Source organism: Dama dama, chromosome 23, assembly GCF_033118175.1.
Source record: "Dama dama isolate Ldn47 chromosome 23, ASM3311817v1, whole genome shotgun sequence".
Classification (NCBI taxonomy): domain Eukaryota; kingdom Metazoa; phylum Chordata; class Mammalia; order Artiodactyla; family Cervidae; genus Dama; species Dama dama.
Window position 1 is genome coordinate 28,785,073 of NC_083703.1, and position 13,820 is coordinate 28,798,892.

General features: G+C 42.5%; 1 protein-coding gene across 8 annotated transcripts in view; it reads left to right on the forward strand.

Moving 5' to 3' along the window:
* MCM10 (minichromosome maintenance 10 replication initiation factor) overlaps window positions 1–13,820 on the forward strand; it is a 38,401-nt gene that overhangs the window by 19,505 nt on the left and 5,076 nt on the right. For all 8 annotated transcript variants that reach the window (XM_061126235.1, XM_061126233.1, XM_061126231.1 and 5 more), the window contains 9 exons: window positions 14–124; window positions 212–329; window positions 2,130–2,358; window positions 3,339–3,480; window positions 4,420–4,538; window positions 5,778–5,891; window positions 8,121–8,266; window positions 10,194–10,236; window positions 10,323–10,422. In XM_061126235.1, the coding sequence (XP_060982218.1) occupies window positions 14–124; window positions 212–329; window positions 2,130–2,358; window positions 3,339–3,480; window positions 4,420–4,538; window positions 5,778–5,891; window positions 8,121–8,266; window positions 10,194–10,236; window positions 10,323–10,406 (1,106 nt within the window). In that variant the 3' untranslated portion in view covers window positions 10,407–10,422. The remainder of the gene's footprint in view (window positions 1–13; window positions 125–211; window positions 330–2,129; window positions 2,359–3,338; window positions 3,481–4,419; window positions 4,539–5,777; window positions 5,892–8,120; window positions 8,267–10,193; window positions 10,237–10,322; window positions 10,423–13,820) is intronic.

Below are 13,820 nucleotides of genomic sequence, written 5' to 3' on the forward strand. Positions count from 1 at the left end.
ATATATATTTCAGGAATGCCCCAGAAGAGCTTGTCTTGTTCTGAGGAATTCAGGGAATTGATGGACTTGCCTACATCTGGAGCCAGAAACCTGAAACATCATTTAGCCAAAGCCAAGTCATCAGGTAGAGTCAGCCTGCACCTGCTCTAGTGTCCACACCTGAGACCCTGCCCCCTCTCAGAACTTCCTCAGCCTGTGGCTTGTGTTTTAGGGATCGTAGGAAGCCAGAAACCTGCTTTCCAGTCTATCTCAGCATCAGCCCTCTTGAAGCAACAGAAGCGGCATATGTTAGAGATGCGGAAAAAGAAATCAGAAGAAATACAGAAACGGTAGGAGTCACAGGTTTAATATTCCCTGTTTAGATTGCTCATCTCATGAATTCTGGGGCTGTCCTAATAGATTTCAGAAATGTGACTTTGGATTTGAGGTGGTTGGCCACCTTTTCAACTTTAAAAGTTTTTAAAAAATAATTTTAGCATACCTTTTAAAGTTATAAAGCATTTAAAGGTGATACTAGTGAATCCTGAGACCAGATACTACAGGCTGTAGTAATTAATGTCACTGTAGGAAAGAGAAAGTAATGACATACAAAGACAGTTTTGTTAAAAAGGGAAGTAGACTTTGGCCAGTTTGCCACCCGTTTCTCAGTTTTGCCAGTTAGGTTTTTTAATTACAGTCTCAGCCAGTGCATGGTTTCTGCATTTGTTCAGGTCAGTGATAAAATTGAGACACCGAGAGTGGAGAGTCATTTGAGAGGCAAAATCAAGTGGAAATGGGTATGGAAAGTAAAAGAATCAAAGACTCTTGAACTCAAGTTTTCTGAATGGTAGTAAAAGCTACTGTCTACAGGCACCCGGTGTATGCTGACCACCATGCCTTACGCTGTACACACATCACATTGATCCTTACCATAATCTGTGAAATGTTATTGTCCTTGTTTTGTGACTAATGTAACTGAAGACCAGAGAGCTAGTAGATGGTGGAGCCGAGTTTAAACTCACACCTACTCCAGTGTCGAACCATTGCTGTCCCAGACCTGGGCTCTTGCAGAGTATGTGGTTCCATGGAGGGGAAAGGTCTATTACGAGTCAAGAAGAGATGCTTTGGAAAAATAGGGGAACAGATTTGGCCTCAGGCAGGTTAGTTTGAGGTCCTGGTAGGCTATCTGTAGCAGTATTCATCAGGGGCCTACAGATGACATGAATGTATATGTAGATACATGGACATATGTGGACCTTGTGGGGAGTGGAAAGTACCTGTCAGTTTAAAGGCACTATGGTTTAAAGTTTTTCAAAGTTTTCCTGGCCAGACGTAACTTATCTTTGGGCAGCATCTGGTAGGCAGTTTGCAAACTCAGCCTGGAACTTACAGGAGTGGGGATAATATGGTAGTGAAAAGAAGACTGGCTCAGGATTACCTGGTACTGGTCCTCAGCCTGTAACTTAATGGGCAGTGGGGTCTTGGGCCTCAGTTTCTTCATCTCTACAATGAAAGGTTTGGACAAATGATTTCTGACCTTTGTTGTTTTTACATAGCCCTTGAAGCCACATAAGAAGGGATGGGAGGGAGATTCAAGAAGGAGGAGATATATTATACAGCAAAAACTAACACAACATTGTAAAACAACTATACTAGAAAAATAAAATATCATCTTAAAACTAAAAGCGCATATATAAAATAATCAGTGTGAATTATATTAATAGCGCCCTTCTTTTGTGACTTCCAAATATATCGTGTGTGTTACCTCATCCTAGTAGAATAAACAAAATACACAGATTCAGTGAGTTCCTGAAGCATCTCAGCTAACCAGAGGGCTCAGAATATAGTCCACAGCTCACCTTCAGGGCTGAAGATGCTCCATATACCGACCCTACTTAGAAAGCCAATTGATAAAATTAGTAATCAGTTCTAAATTGGTGAAACAATTTGCATTTATTGAGTGAAAAATCAGCTAACTGAAGAATTAGTGACGCTAGTTTTGTTTTTACTATGCGCTAATCTAAATAACCAAGGATGGAAGATTATCTTAGTGACGACTACTTATCAGCTGGTGGCCTGCCCGCGGTCTCCCAGCCTGTGTGGTTTTGTGCTTGTGTGCATAGTTTGTGACTGCCTTTTTCTTTATAAAGCTTTTTGCAAAGCTCCAGTGAAATCAAGAGCCTAGCTGTGCCATCCTCTTCTCAGCAGCCCCCTTGTCGATCTCCACCAACGGGGGCTGAATTCCCCAAGATGAAAGGAACCCCAACTGCACAGATGCCCAAGCTTGGAAGAGGCATCTCAGAAGGAGATGATGTCCTCTTTTTTGATGAGTCACCACCACCAAGACCAAAACTGAGTGCCTTAGCAGAAGCCAAAAAGGTAACTGGCATCTGTTTTCTTCACCACTTGGATTTCTATTCTGTGAGACATAGCTGGTGCTTCAAACTTAATATACCCGTGACCAAAAAAGAGTTACCTCATACCTATTTCTTGATCATGATAATTAGAGTCAAAGGAATTTTAAGTGATAATTTGTACCAACAATGCCATTAATTTAATCCAAGAAAACTAGCCACTGTCTCCACATTATTTCTTATCAGGCTGCAGGAGATAACATGGAAGAACTCTTATGTAGAAGCCCAGTCTGTAGACAGCTAAAAGCTAAGTTGCTCTGATTGAAGTGGCAGGTGGGGGTGGTCAGAACCTTTCCTCTTCCTGAGTCGCTGAGCCCCCGACCTGAACCTGTCTTCTGTGTCCTAGTTAGCAGCTAGAATCACATGAAGAGCAAAGGCTAGCTGCAAGGCAAGCCACCTTCAGTAATAATAATAGCAGTTACACACCTATGTTACTATTATTCTGTGTCTGTGATTTGTGCATACATACTATTTACTGTGTACAAGTACATGCTTGGCTTGCGTTATCTCGTTTTATCCTTACAACTGCAGCCCTAAAAGATAGGGTTGTCATCTGTCATCTTCATTTTACAAATGTAGAAACTGAAGCTGAACAATTAAGTCAGGTTATAAACTAGTAAGTGACAGACTTGGAATTCTATCTTTTTTCTGTCCTGAAACAAACTTCTAAAATGTTTATGTGGTTCCTTTATGGATCTAAAAGCTTACAGACTATCTGAAGTTAAAAAATAAACTGAGATTTGGTTTGCTAACTTAGAGACCTGTCTTTCCTTCTTTGAAGTTTTAATAATTATGTTAATAATGCTAAGTAAAATGAAGATAGATTTTGCTAATGTATATTTGAGAACTGCCAGAATTCACTGGTTAATCACTGGAAAGGGATACAGAGCTACAGACACCTATCTTATTTAGATTTTTATCTCCCTCTCTTTTCTGTTTTCCTAGTTAGCTGCTATAACCAAATTAAGGTCAAAAGGCCAGATTCTTACAAAAACAGACCCAAATAGCATTAAGAAGCTAAAGGAACCCCAGGATGTCCTGGAAGTGAAGGAACGTGTAGAAAAGAACAGCACACTTTCTCCTCAAGGTACTGCAAATGGGAAGCTGTCCAGTGGGAAAGAGACACTACTTATAGAGGAAACATTCCAAAACACAATCAGCCTAAAGACTGAAAGTGAAAGTTGCTCAGTCGTGTCCTACTCTTTGTGCCCCCATGGACTATACAGTCCAGGGAATTCTCCAGGCCAGAATACTGGAGTGGGTAGCCTTTCCCTTCTCTAGGGGATCTTCCCAACCCAGGGATCGAACCCAGGTCTCCCACACTGCAGGCAGATTCTCTACCAGCTGAGCCACAAGGGAAGCCCAATACTGAGAGTGGGTAGCCTATCCCTTCTCCAGCGGATCTTCGCAACCCAGGAATCGAATTGGGGTCTCCCACATTTCAGGCAGATTCTTTACCAACTGAGCTATCAGGGAAGCCCTCGACATCAAAAGTCATTATTTTTTTTCCACTTTTCCTCTATGGAGAGTACCTCAGTAAAATTTCTGCAGCTGGAACTGATTGTTTTTTATAATCACATTGAATTAAAGTGAGATTATGTACAATTTAAAATCTTGAGATTACTAATTGGATCTTTGCACCTATATGTTAGTATAAAGATTTACTTTGCTTTAAAGGAGCAGACCTTGTTTTAAATTGCCCTGTTTTAATTTTTAAAACTGAAGCTGACAGCTGTCACTTTAACCTCAATTTGTAGATAGGAATTTTGTTGTTGTTACCTCTTTTCATAATTGGCCCTTATTTTAAGGTGAAAAAGAGATTATAATTTAGTGATCAAACCTGCCATCCCCTCCCTCCATTCTAGATTGTACTTCTCAATTCACTTCTTCCAAGAGCCTCCAGGGGAGGTAAATTCAGTTTGAAGGGTCTTACGGCGGCGAACACAGAGCTGGGGGAAGCTGAGTTGGTGAGGCACACTGACTCTCTGCAGTTCCTCTGACAGCTCACACTTTCATTCTGCTCTAGCTGAGGATGAATTGGAGCCTGCCAAGAAAAAAAGGAGAGAACAACTTGCCTACGTGGAATCTGAGGAATTTCAGACAATTCTAAAAGCAAAATCGAAGCACACAGGGATTTTAAAAGAGGTAAGAAAGAGCCCAGAAGGTCACAGGTAACAGAGCTATCCTCTGACTCGGGTGTTCTGTCATGGGACTCAGAATTTGTTCCTGTAACCTCAGCTGAGACATTAGTTGTATGTTTGTTTGTTTCAATTTATTTTGAAGAATAGGAATATTGCTAATATATTTTAGCTTTGCCTTTGTTGCTTTGAAGAGTATCATTCAACATTATTTAAATTGACTTTGGTATTAAAGTGTTTCAGTCCATATTTTATAATAACTTTATAAAAATATCAAGTTACTGTGTTGTACAAGATATCAAAGCAGAGTTGTCCCTCCATAACCATAGGATTTGTCCAGTTGCACTTTAGGAGTAGTCAGTGTATATTAAAACCATGCACAAGTATTGTAGGGTTGTATATAAATAAAGCTATTAGGTTCAAAAGTTCCAATAGGTTTTCTATCAATGTGGATGCCCTGTAGAACATTCAGAACATCCTTTGATGTATGAGGTACTGTTGGCGTGCACTGTAGAAGGTGTAGCGTTTGTGGTCCCTGTCAGTAGCCGGGGTAGTGGTCACTGAGATAACAAAAAAAGTGTTACAGCAGAGTTTTTAAATGTCCCTTATTTACTGCCAATATGCCAAATGATCTACCTTTCTTTTGGTTAATAAAGGACTAAGGAGACAATTAAATATTTTTCTACTGGACTCGAGACTTAGGAGAGGAGCTCAAGCAGACCCTGAAATACTATAGAGCCAAATTCCCTGGCACTTTATGCCTTGTTCAGCTGTGCTGACTTGAAATGTGACCACATTCTGTCATGAATAGCTCTCTGCCCTCACACCTTCTACACATTGTTCCAGACAAGCAGGGATTGCTCCTGCCAAGTGCTTGGTCTGAAGAATAGAATCAAACAGATGGGGTGCCATCACTGGGGAGGCATCCAGCACCTCCCATAAACTAGTCTGTGTTGGAACAATGGAAACAATTCCCTTCTGGGGCACACTTGAGCTCGTGACACTGCTAATCATGTCAGTAGTTTAAATTTGTATTTAGCATCTTACACATCACCAAATGCTTTCATGCCTTCTATTTGTCCATTAAGGGCTTATTTCTACTTACCATCTTTTGGGTTGCAGTTCATTGAGCCATGTGTTCATACAGTTAGCTTGTTTCTTCAGGTCTGATTTGATTATTATTAAACAACTGCCTGAGTCTATATCAGATTTGGTTCAAGGTCTTCTGGGTATCATGTCACTCCAGGCTGAGGCTGAGCTGCAGGAACGCTATTTTGAGCCTCTGGTGAAAAAAGAACAAATGGAAGAAACGATGAGAAACACCCGGGAAGTAAAATGTCGAGTTGTGACATGCAAGACGGTGAGTGCAGGAGACAGCTTTCCCTATGGCCTGTCTGTGGGCTCTGTAACCTTGCAGGGTGTGGAGACTCAGTGGGGTGTGGGGCCATGTTTTGTGACCAAGGCCTACACCCTGCCTGGGTTTGGGGTCATTTAATCAGGCAGGACCCCAGTGTTATCTCTCCTCCTCAGGTTTGCTTGTTTGTTTTTGGCTGTGCTGGGTCTTCATTACTTTGTGGGCTTTTCTGTAGTTGCAGCCATTGGGAGCACTGCTCTCTAGTTACAGCTTTGGCTTCTCTTGTTGCAGAACACAGGCTCTGGGAGCACGGGATTCAGTAACTGCGGCTTGTGGGCTCTAGAGCACAGGCTCAGTAGTTGTGGCACATGGACTTAGTGGCTCTGTGGCATGTGGGATCTTCCTGACCCAAGGATTGTACCCATCTCTTGCAGGTAGATTCTTTACCACTGAGCCACCAGGGAAGCCACCCTTCTCAAGTTTTAACATGTCCTCAATCCTTGGTTCCCAGTCCCTGGGGCCTTAATTGAAAAATTTGACTTGGCATCAGATGTGATCAACCACTTTTGTTCCCTTCTGCTCAGGGCCTAACGTAAATGTCGCCCAGAAAAGTTCTTTCTATACATGTTTCCTGGCATTACCATTCCTTTTGAATATGCCTGCATGACTAATCAGCATTGTGAGCATGTGTAAGAGGAAGAAAAGGCTTAGCTTACAACTTTCTCTGACTTTATTTTTAAAACCTTAGATTCTCCTTTATATTTGGGGGGCAGCACTGAACCAACTACTCCTTTGAGAAAGTGTAGACCCTTGGGAATCAGTAAAGCCTTTCCCTTAGATGACAGCTTTTCCTCTGACAAGATGGCCATATTAGGACAGAGCTGGTGTATTCCTTTCCTGTTGCTGCTTAACAAATGACCACCAACTGGGGGCTCAGAACAGCACAGATGTATTGTCTAACAGTTCTATAGGTCAGAATTTTATATGGGTTTTGCTGGGGTGAAATCCAGGTGTCAGTAGGGTGCTTTCCTTTCTAGATCTCTAGGGGAGAATCCATGTCCTTGCCTTTTCCAGCTTCTATAGCTTGCCTACATACCTTGACTCATAGCCCCTTCCTCCATCATCAGAACTAACAGTAGGAGGTGGGGTCCTCTCAGCACATGGCTCCAACCTCCTTTCCTCTCTCCCACCCTTGAGGACTCTTGTGAATCCTTTGGGCCCACCTGGACAATCCAGGATAATTTCCCAGTCTTAACTGATTAGCAACCTTCATTCCATCTGCAACCTGAATTCCCCTTTGCCAGTAACATAACATACTTGTGAGTTCCAGGGAATAGGGTGAGAGTATCATGAGAGGATTATTTTGCCTAACACAATTGGCGTACCACTGTACTCTGCCCTCTTTGAGGCTGCCAAGGCCAAAAGTTGTTCATCTAGACTCAGTGTGATTATCAGAAATTACATAGCACTGTCCTGACTCTGTTTCAACCTTCACCTACCATTTCTTGTTATGTTCAGTCCTTTTAAGGATCAAAATTAAATTACTTAAGCTCTTTCTTGGTTTTACCGCTTATGAAATAGGAGTAGTAATAAGCTTATAATCCTTTTCAGAGGCCTTGTAAGAGAAAGTGAAAAAGCAGCTTATCATCCTTCCCAAATAGGCCCCATGCCTATAATCTGTAGTCTTATAATCAGGGACTAGAGTGAATACAGGGTAGACCAACTAAAGTGAAGTCGCTCAGTCGTGTCCGACTCTTTGTGACCCCGTGGGCTGTAGCCCACCAGGCTCCTCCATCCATGGGATTCTCCAGGCAAGAATACTGGAGTGGGTTGCCATTTCCTTCTCCAGGGGATCTTCCCAAACCAGGGATTGAACCCAGGTCTCCCGCACTGCAGGCAGACACTTTAACCTCTGAGCCACCAGGGAAGCCCAACTAAAGCTACTTAGAAATTTCCAGTCCTTTTCTTCTTCTCCCTAGCTATTGTCTTGATTGTCACAGAAGATTACTGTGAATTTTACACCTGAAGTTGGGACAAACATGAGAAAAAATGGTATTAATAGGGGGAAAGTCAAGAAATCACAGGGATCACTACACCTGAAAGATGGTAACTCCACTAGTCACTGCCTGGTAGTGACAAGAGAACGGAAGTTCTGAGGAACAGGCCGCGTTCATGGCAGCTGGCTCCTCTCTCCTTCAGACCTCTTGACCAGATCTTTGTGCTGGTTCTGTGCAGTGTGCCTACACCCACTTCAAGCCTCTGGAGACCTGCGTCAGCGAGCAGCATGACTACCACTGGCATGACGGTGTGAAGAGGTTTTTCAAGTGTCCCTGTGGAAGCAGAACTATCTCCCTTGACAGACTCCCCCAGAAGCACTGCAGGTATAAGAATTCCTGGGGTTCTTGGTCCCATAGGCTTCCTGAACCTTTTTGCAATTCCCGGGTAATGCTGTTCCCTAGAAACTTCAGACGGTCCTTGACCCCGAGAGAGTCAGCCTTGTTCTGTGCCTTCTTACAGCTCCTGGATCTCCCCAGCTGCTCCTGGAGGGAAGGGATCCTTCCCCTTTCACAACTGTACCCCCAATACTAAATATAGTGCCTGACACTAGGTTATCAGAAATGTTTATTGACTAAATGGAACCTGGGTGGTGTGGGTTGTATGATGTTGATTCTTTGGAATTTGAGGCAATTTCGCTATCACTTTTAGTCTTCCCTAGAATGTTTCACCAGCATATCCTCACTACTTTTGTTGTTGTTCACTTATTTCATTTGGGTTGTTGTTTATTTCCTGGAGCCCAAACTTCACTCTCATATCAAGTTTCTCCACAGCTGATTTGGAATGAGGGTGGGGGTGGAGGAACCCAAACCCCATGCTGGTTCATCCCCTTATCAGAGCTGGTTTGTGCATTTTTTTTAACAATTGAGATTAGAATTGTTTAAAGTACTTATTCATATACTGATACTTGACTTCTCTCCACAATATTGTAATAGCAAGAACTTGTGTAAAACAATAGAGTATCAGAGAAATGTGATCATTAAGGATAAGGACTAAGTGCAACTCAAATGAAAGAATTTGATGCTTTTCAGCCCCCAGGTGGCACTGTTACTTTGTTAAGAACTTGTGCTTTCTCTGGTCTCTCTCTTGTCAATTCTTGATCTAGAGCAAGAAATGGGCAAACTTTTTCAGTAAAAGGCTAAATGGTAATTACATTAGGCTTTGCCAGCCCTGTGGTCTGTTTCACCACTACTCAAACATGTTGTTGTGCCAGTCATAAGTAATACTCAAATAGACATGGCTGTGTTCAAAAAAAATTCATGAAAACTGTGGCAGACTGGAGTTGGCCCACATGTTATAATTGACAGTGAGCTGTGTGTAGTATCATCATTGATCTGGTAGTAGGCTGTGAAAGTTCTCTCAATAGATACTGAACAGGTCTGTAGCTGGGGAACGTGATGGAGAGGCTCCAGGCTAAGTCCTTTGCAGCTGATGCTCAGAGTGGTGTCTAAGGAAGATGGGGAGAAAGGATGAGCCTGATGGGGTGGCCCTATGCCCAAGACCCTCTCATATCCAAGGCAACTGGGAGCCACAGTCCCATGACTTCACTGTATTTCATTTGTTTCTCTCTCCTCAGTGTAAAATTGCTAGAAAATAAGCTCTCCCCATAGTATCCCCCTGCCTTCTCAGGGTTGGACTCAACTACCATGTTAAACAATGAGAATGAATCTCTAGGGCCTTTGACTAAAGAGAGTGAAAAATCTCTGGACCAGGAAAAGATTTTCTTCCTGTTGTGTTGCTTTGGCCCCAAACTAAACAGTGCCCTTTCAGTGGAAAAGTCAAGATATCACTGTCTTCCCTGTTCTCACTACTGAAAACTGGAAAGCATTGTTCAAACCCAAAGGAAGAGTAATCCTCTCTTACCACAACCGTTGAGTTCCAGAAAAGGAGAAAGGAACAAGCCATGGGCTTCTTCTTGCTGTAGGCTGGCTTTCTCAGTCTGAGGGTCATCCCAGTGACCTTCACTGGAAACCAGGCTCACTCTCCTCACCTGTAGAGTGCATAGCCCTATTCAGCCCTACCATTTGAAATTCCTTTTCTGAAGTATCTGGCTCTTGACAGACTTCAAACCATTGCTCAGATCACTGGTGTGTGTATTTTCAGTAGCAGTAGAATGTAAACTGGAATATGAACCTCACCTTAGTGAGCTTTGGCTTAAATGAGATGGATCTCAAAAGTCAAGGAGCACTATTATCTTCATGTGTGTGGACCTGTAACCTCATCACTGAGTCAATCCCATCTTTTCTGTTTTAGTAACTGTGGCCTCTTCAAATGGGAACGGGACGGAATGTTAAAGGTATGTCCTCTGTAACGTGATAGATTTTAGTGACCCATGCAAATACTATTGACCCATTTCTTATTAAACTGTTTCTCTTTTTCTAGGAAAAGACAGGTCCAAAGATAGGAGGAGAAACCTTGTTACCAAGAGGAGAAGAACATGCCAAATTTCTGAATAGCCTTAAATAGCCCTCACTTCAAACAGGTACCTACAGCTTACATTGCCTCTTATGGTTCTGGAAAAGCATAAAGTTTTGGCTCTGAACTGCGCATGTTCCTGATTGACACAGTCGAATACTGTTAAGCCTACAACTTTGTGTTGGTTTAACCTCAAATTTAACATGACCTTTAAGTGGAAAATCAAGATATCAAAAGGTAGATAAAGAGTTGTGTTTCTCTGTCTCTTGGGTTATAGAGTATGTGATGTCACTTCTTAATCACAGTAAGGTTCTGGTATGTATGTGGACAGCCAGAGGCAAAAGAATGAATTTGGCTCAGGTAACCTGCCTAACTTCTGTGCTTCAGTTTCCTCGTCTGTAAAATGAGGAAGGTTGGACTAAATGATCTTGAAATGTGCTCTCAAAACTCTAAATATAACATTTTGCCATTTAGAAAATTATGACCATCACCCTTGATATAGTCTCACTATATTAACATTAAAACCCAGGTTCCTTCTGTTGATTCTGCTGTTAACCTCTACTTTGTTCTTGGAAATCAAGTCACTGACCCATGTGGCATTTCAGTTCATATCTATATGGCTCTTTGTGCCCTTGCATTATTGTGGAGCTCTGTAATGGAAATACCTAAAATTTCATCATTTTAAAATATGGTTGTGTTTAAATATGGCTTAAAGAAACTGAAACCTCTAACCAAAACAACTATAAAACTAGAGAAACCATGAAGCCCATTTGGAAAACAGAAACATCCCACAAGGAGAATTCTGTGGAGTTTCCGATTTGCAGATATTGTTTATTAGACACACTAAGAATTTTAGATCAGGGATCGCTGGGACTTGTGGTTTTGCTCAAGTCTGGGCCCTTCAGCACAATAGTTCTGGGACTATGGCTGAGGTGCCCATCCTCAGTTTCCCCATCAGCAAAATGAAGGTGATGATGTCTTGGTGGCATGGACTCTTGTGAGATAGTGCATGTGTGCCAGAGCACAGTAGGTGTGACTTTCATCATCAATGAGAGAAATGGAGCTTCCCAGGTAAGAGCACAGAGACCTGAGATGTTGTGGGCGCCTGGTCAGAAGGGTGATGATGGAGGTAGACAGTGGTGGATGGCCTCAAAGGAACAGACAGATTATGCTGGAGAGGGAGTCCAGGGTCATGCTCTGGGTTAGGTAACTAACTGCGTGCACGTTGAGAGGAAACTCTGGAGGGATGGGGGGTAGATAGCCCAGACATTCAGATGCACCAGGCTCCCCACCCAGGGAAGATCAAGGTGGTGACAGGACGCAACTCTGGGGCAGCTAGCCCCCAGGGCAAGACCTATACAGTCTGAGGTTGCAAAGGGCACATGGGACTGGGGACTGTGACGTGAAGGTCACTCAGTCGTGTCTGAGTCTTTGTGACCCCATGGACTATACAGTCCATGGCGTTCTCCAGGCCAGAATACTGGAGTGGGTAGCCTTTCCCTTCTCCAGGCGATCTTCCCAACCCAGGGATCAAACCCAGGTCTCCTGCATTGCAGGCAGATTCTTTACCAACTGAGCCACAAGGGAAGCCCAAGAACACTGGAGTGGGTAGCCTATCCCTTCTCCAGCAGATCTTCCCGACCCAAGAATCAAACCGGGGTTTCCTGCATTGCAGGCACATTCTTTACCAACTGAGCTATAAGGGAAGTCCAAGGTGGACTGTAACACATTGTATACAAACATTAGGTGCTCAGTAAGCTTCTAAAGAAACAGCAGTTTTAAGAGCACTGAGGGCTGGAAGAATGTGGTCAGCACTCCCGGTGAGCAGGATGGGGTTTCATTGGGTCAGTTCTGTCTTGCCCTGCACCCAGCTCAGAGGGGCCCGTAACGTCTTAGGTATCTGCCCTGAACCAGCCCAGGTTTTGGTGGCACCAGCAGGAATTAGGATATATGACTCTGGCAGGGTCGCAAGCAGAAAAATAGATGGGGAGGTGAGTGTTACTCATCGAAGATCCTTTCCAGGTCGGTCTTCAAGCACAGATAAAAATGTTGAGGACTGGCTTTCAGAGCAAAACAAAGGGTTGAGTGGCAGCACATGAGGGTTTCCGTGAACCAAAAGCGGCTGAGGTCCTAATCATTTAAGCCAGGTCACGGGTACATGGAGACTGGTGCTCATGTCTGTATTGTCATATGTGTTGTAAGATATCATGATGAAAGGTAAAAACAAGCAACCCCAGTTTTTCTTTTCTGTGATACCTACCCATTATCCCTGGGGGCAGTTATTGTTCCTTCCTCCAGTTTAGTGCTATATTTTGAGCGTTGCTGTGGCAGAAAACTTATTTTAGTGGCTTTGTTTGTCCACAATGTATTATATGATATAAATATCATATATTTATCTACAAATATACAAGCTGCTAGCTTGTATATTTTAGTGTGGTTCAATTTCCAGGTGCCAAGCCCAGTGCTACCCTACTGGTGTGCATTGAATGTTGGGTGGATGGAGAGATTTTAAAAATTGTGAATACAAGGAAGTTAATAAATGTTTTCTGAATTGTTCAATGCTGTAAAAGTGCTGCACTCAATATGCCAACAAATCTGGAAAACTTAAGCAGTGGCCACAGGACTGGAAAAGGTCAGTTTTCGTTCCAGTCCCAAAGAAAGACAATTCCAAAGTATACTCAAAACTATCGCACAATTGCACTCATCTCACAAGCTAGCAAAGTAATGCTCAAAATTCTGAAGCCAGGCTTCAACAGTACATGAACCACGAACTTCCAGATGTTCAAGCTGGATTTAGAAAAGGCAGAGGAACCAGAAATCAAATTGCCAACATCTGCTGGATCATCGAAAAAGCAAGAGAGTTCCAGAAAAACATCTACTTTTGCTTTATTGACTATGCCAAACCCTTTGACTGTGTGGATCACAGAAAACTGGTAAATTAAAGAGAAAGGAATACCAAAATCCACGAACTTATGGACACCTTATCTTTGACAAAGGAGGCAAGGATATACAATGGAAAAAAGACAACCTCTTTAACAAGTGCTGCTGGGAAAGCTGGTCAACCACTTGTAAAAGAATGAAACTAGAACACTTTCTAACACCATACACAAAAATAAACTCAAAATGGATTAAAGATCTAAATTTAAGACCAGAAACTATAAAACTTCTAGAGGAGAACATAGGCAAAACACTCTCCGACATAAACCACAGCAAGATCCTCTATGACCCACCTCCCAGAATATTGGAAATAAAAGCAAAACTAAACAAATGGGACCTAATGAAACTTAAAAGCTTTTGCACTACAAAGGAAACTATAAGTAAGGTGAAAAGACAGCCCTCAGATTGGGAGAAAATAATAGCAAATGGAGAAACAGACAAAGGATTAATCTCAAAAATATACAAGCAACTCTTGAAGCTCAATTCCAGAAAAATAAATGACCCAATCAAAAAATGGGCCAAAGAACT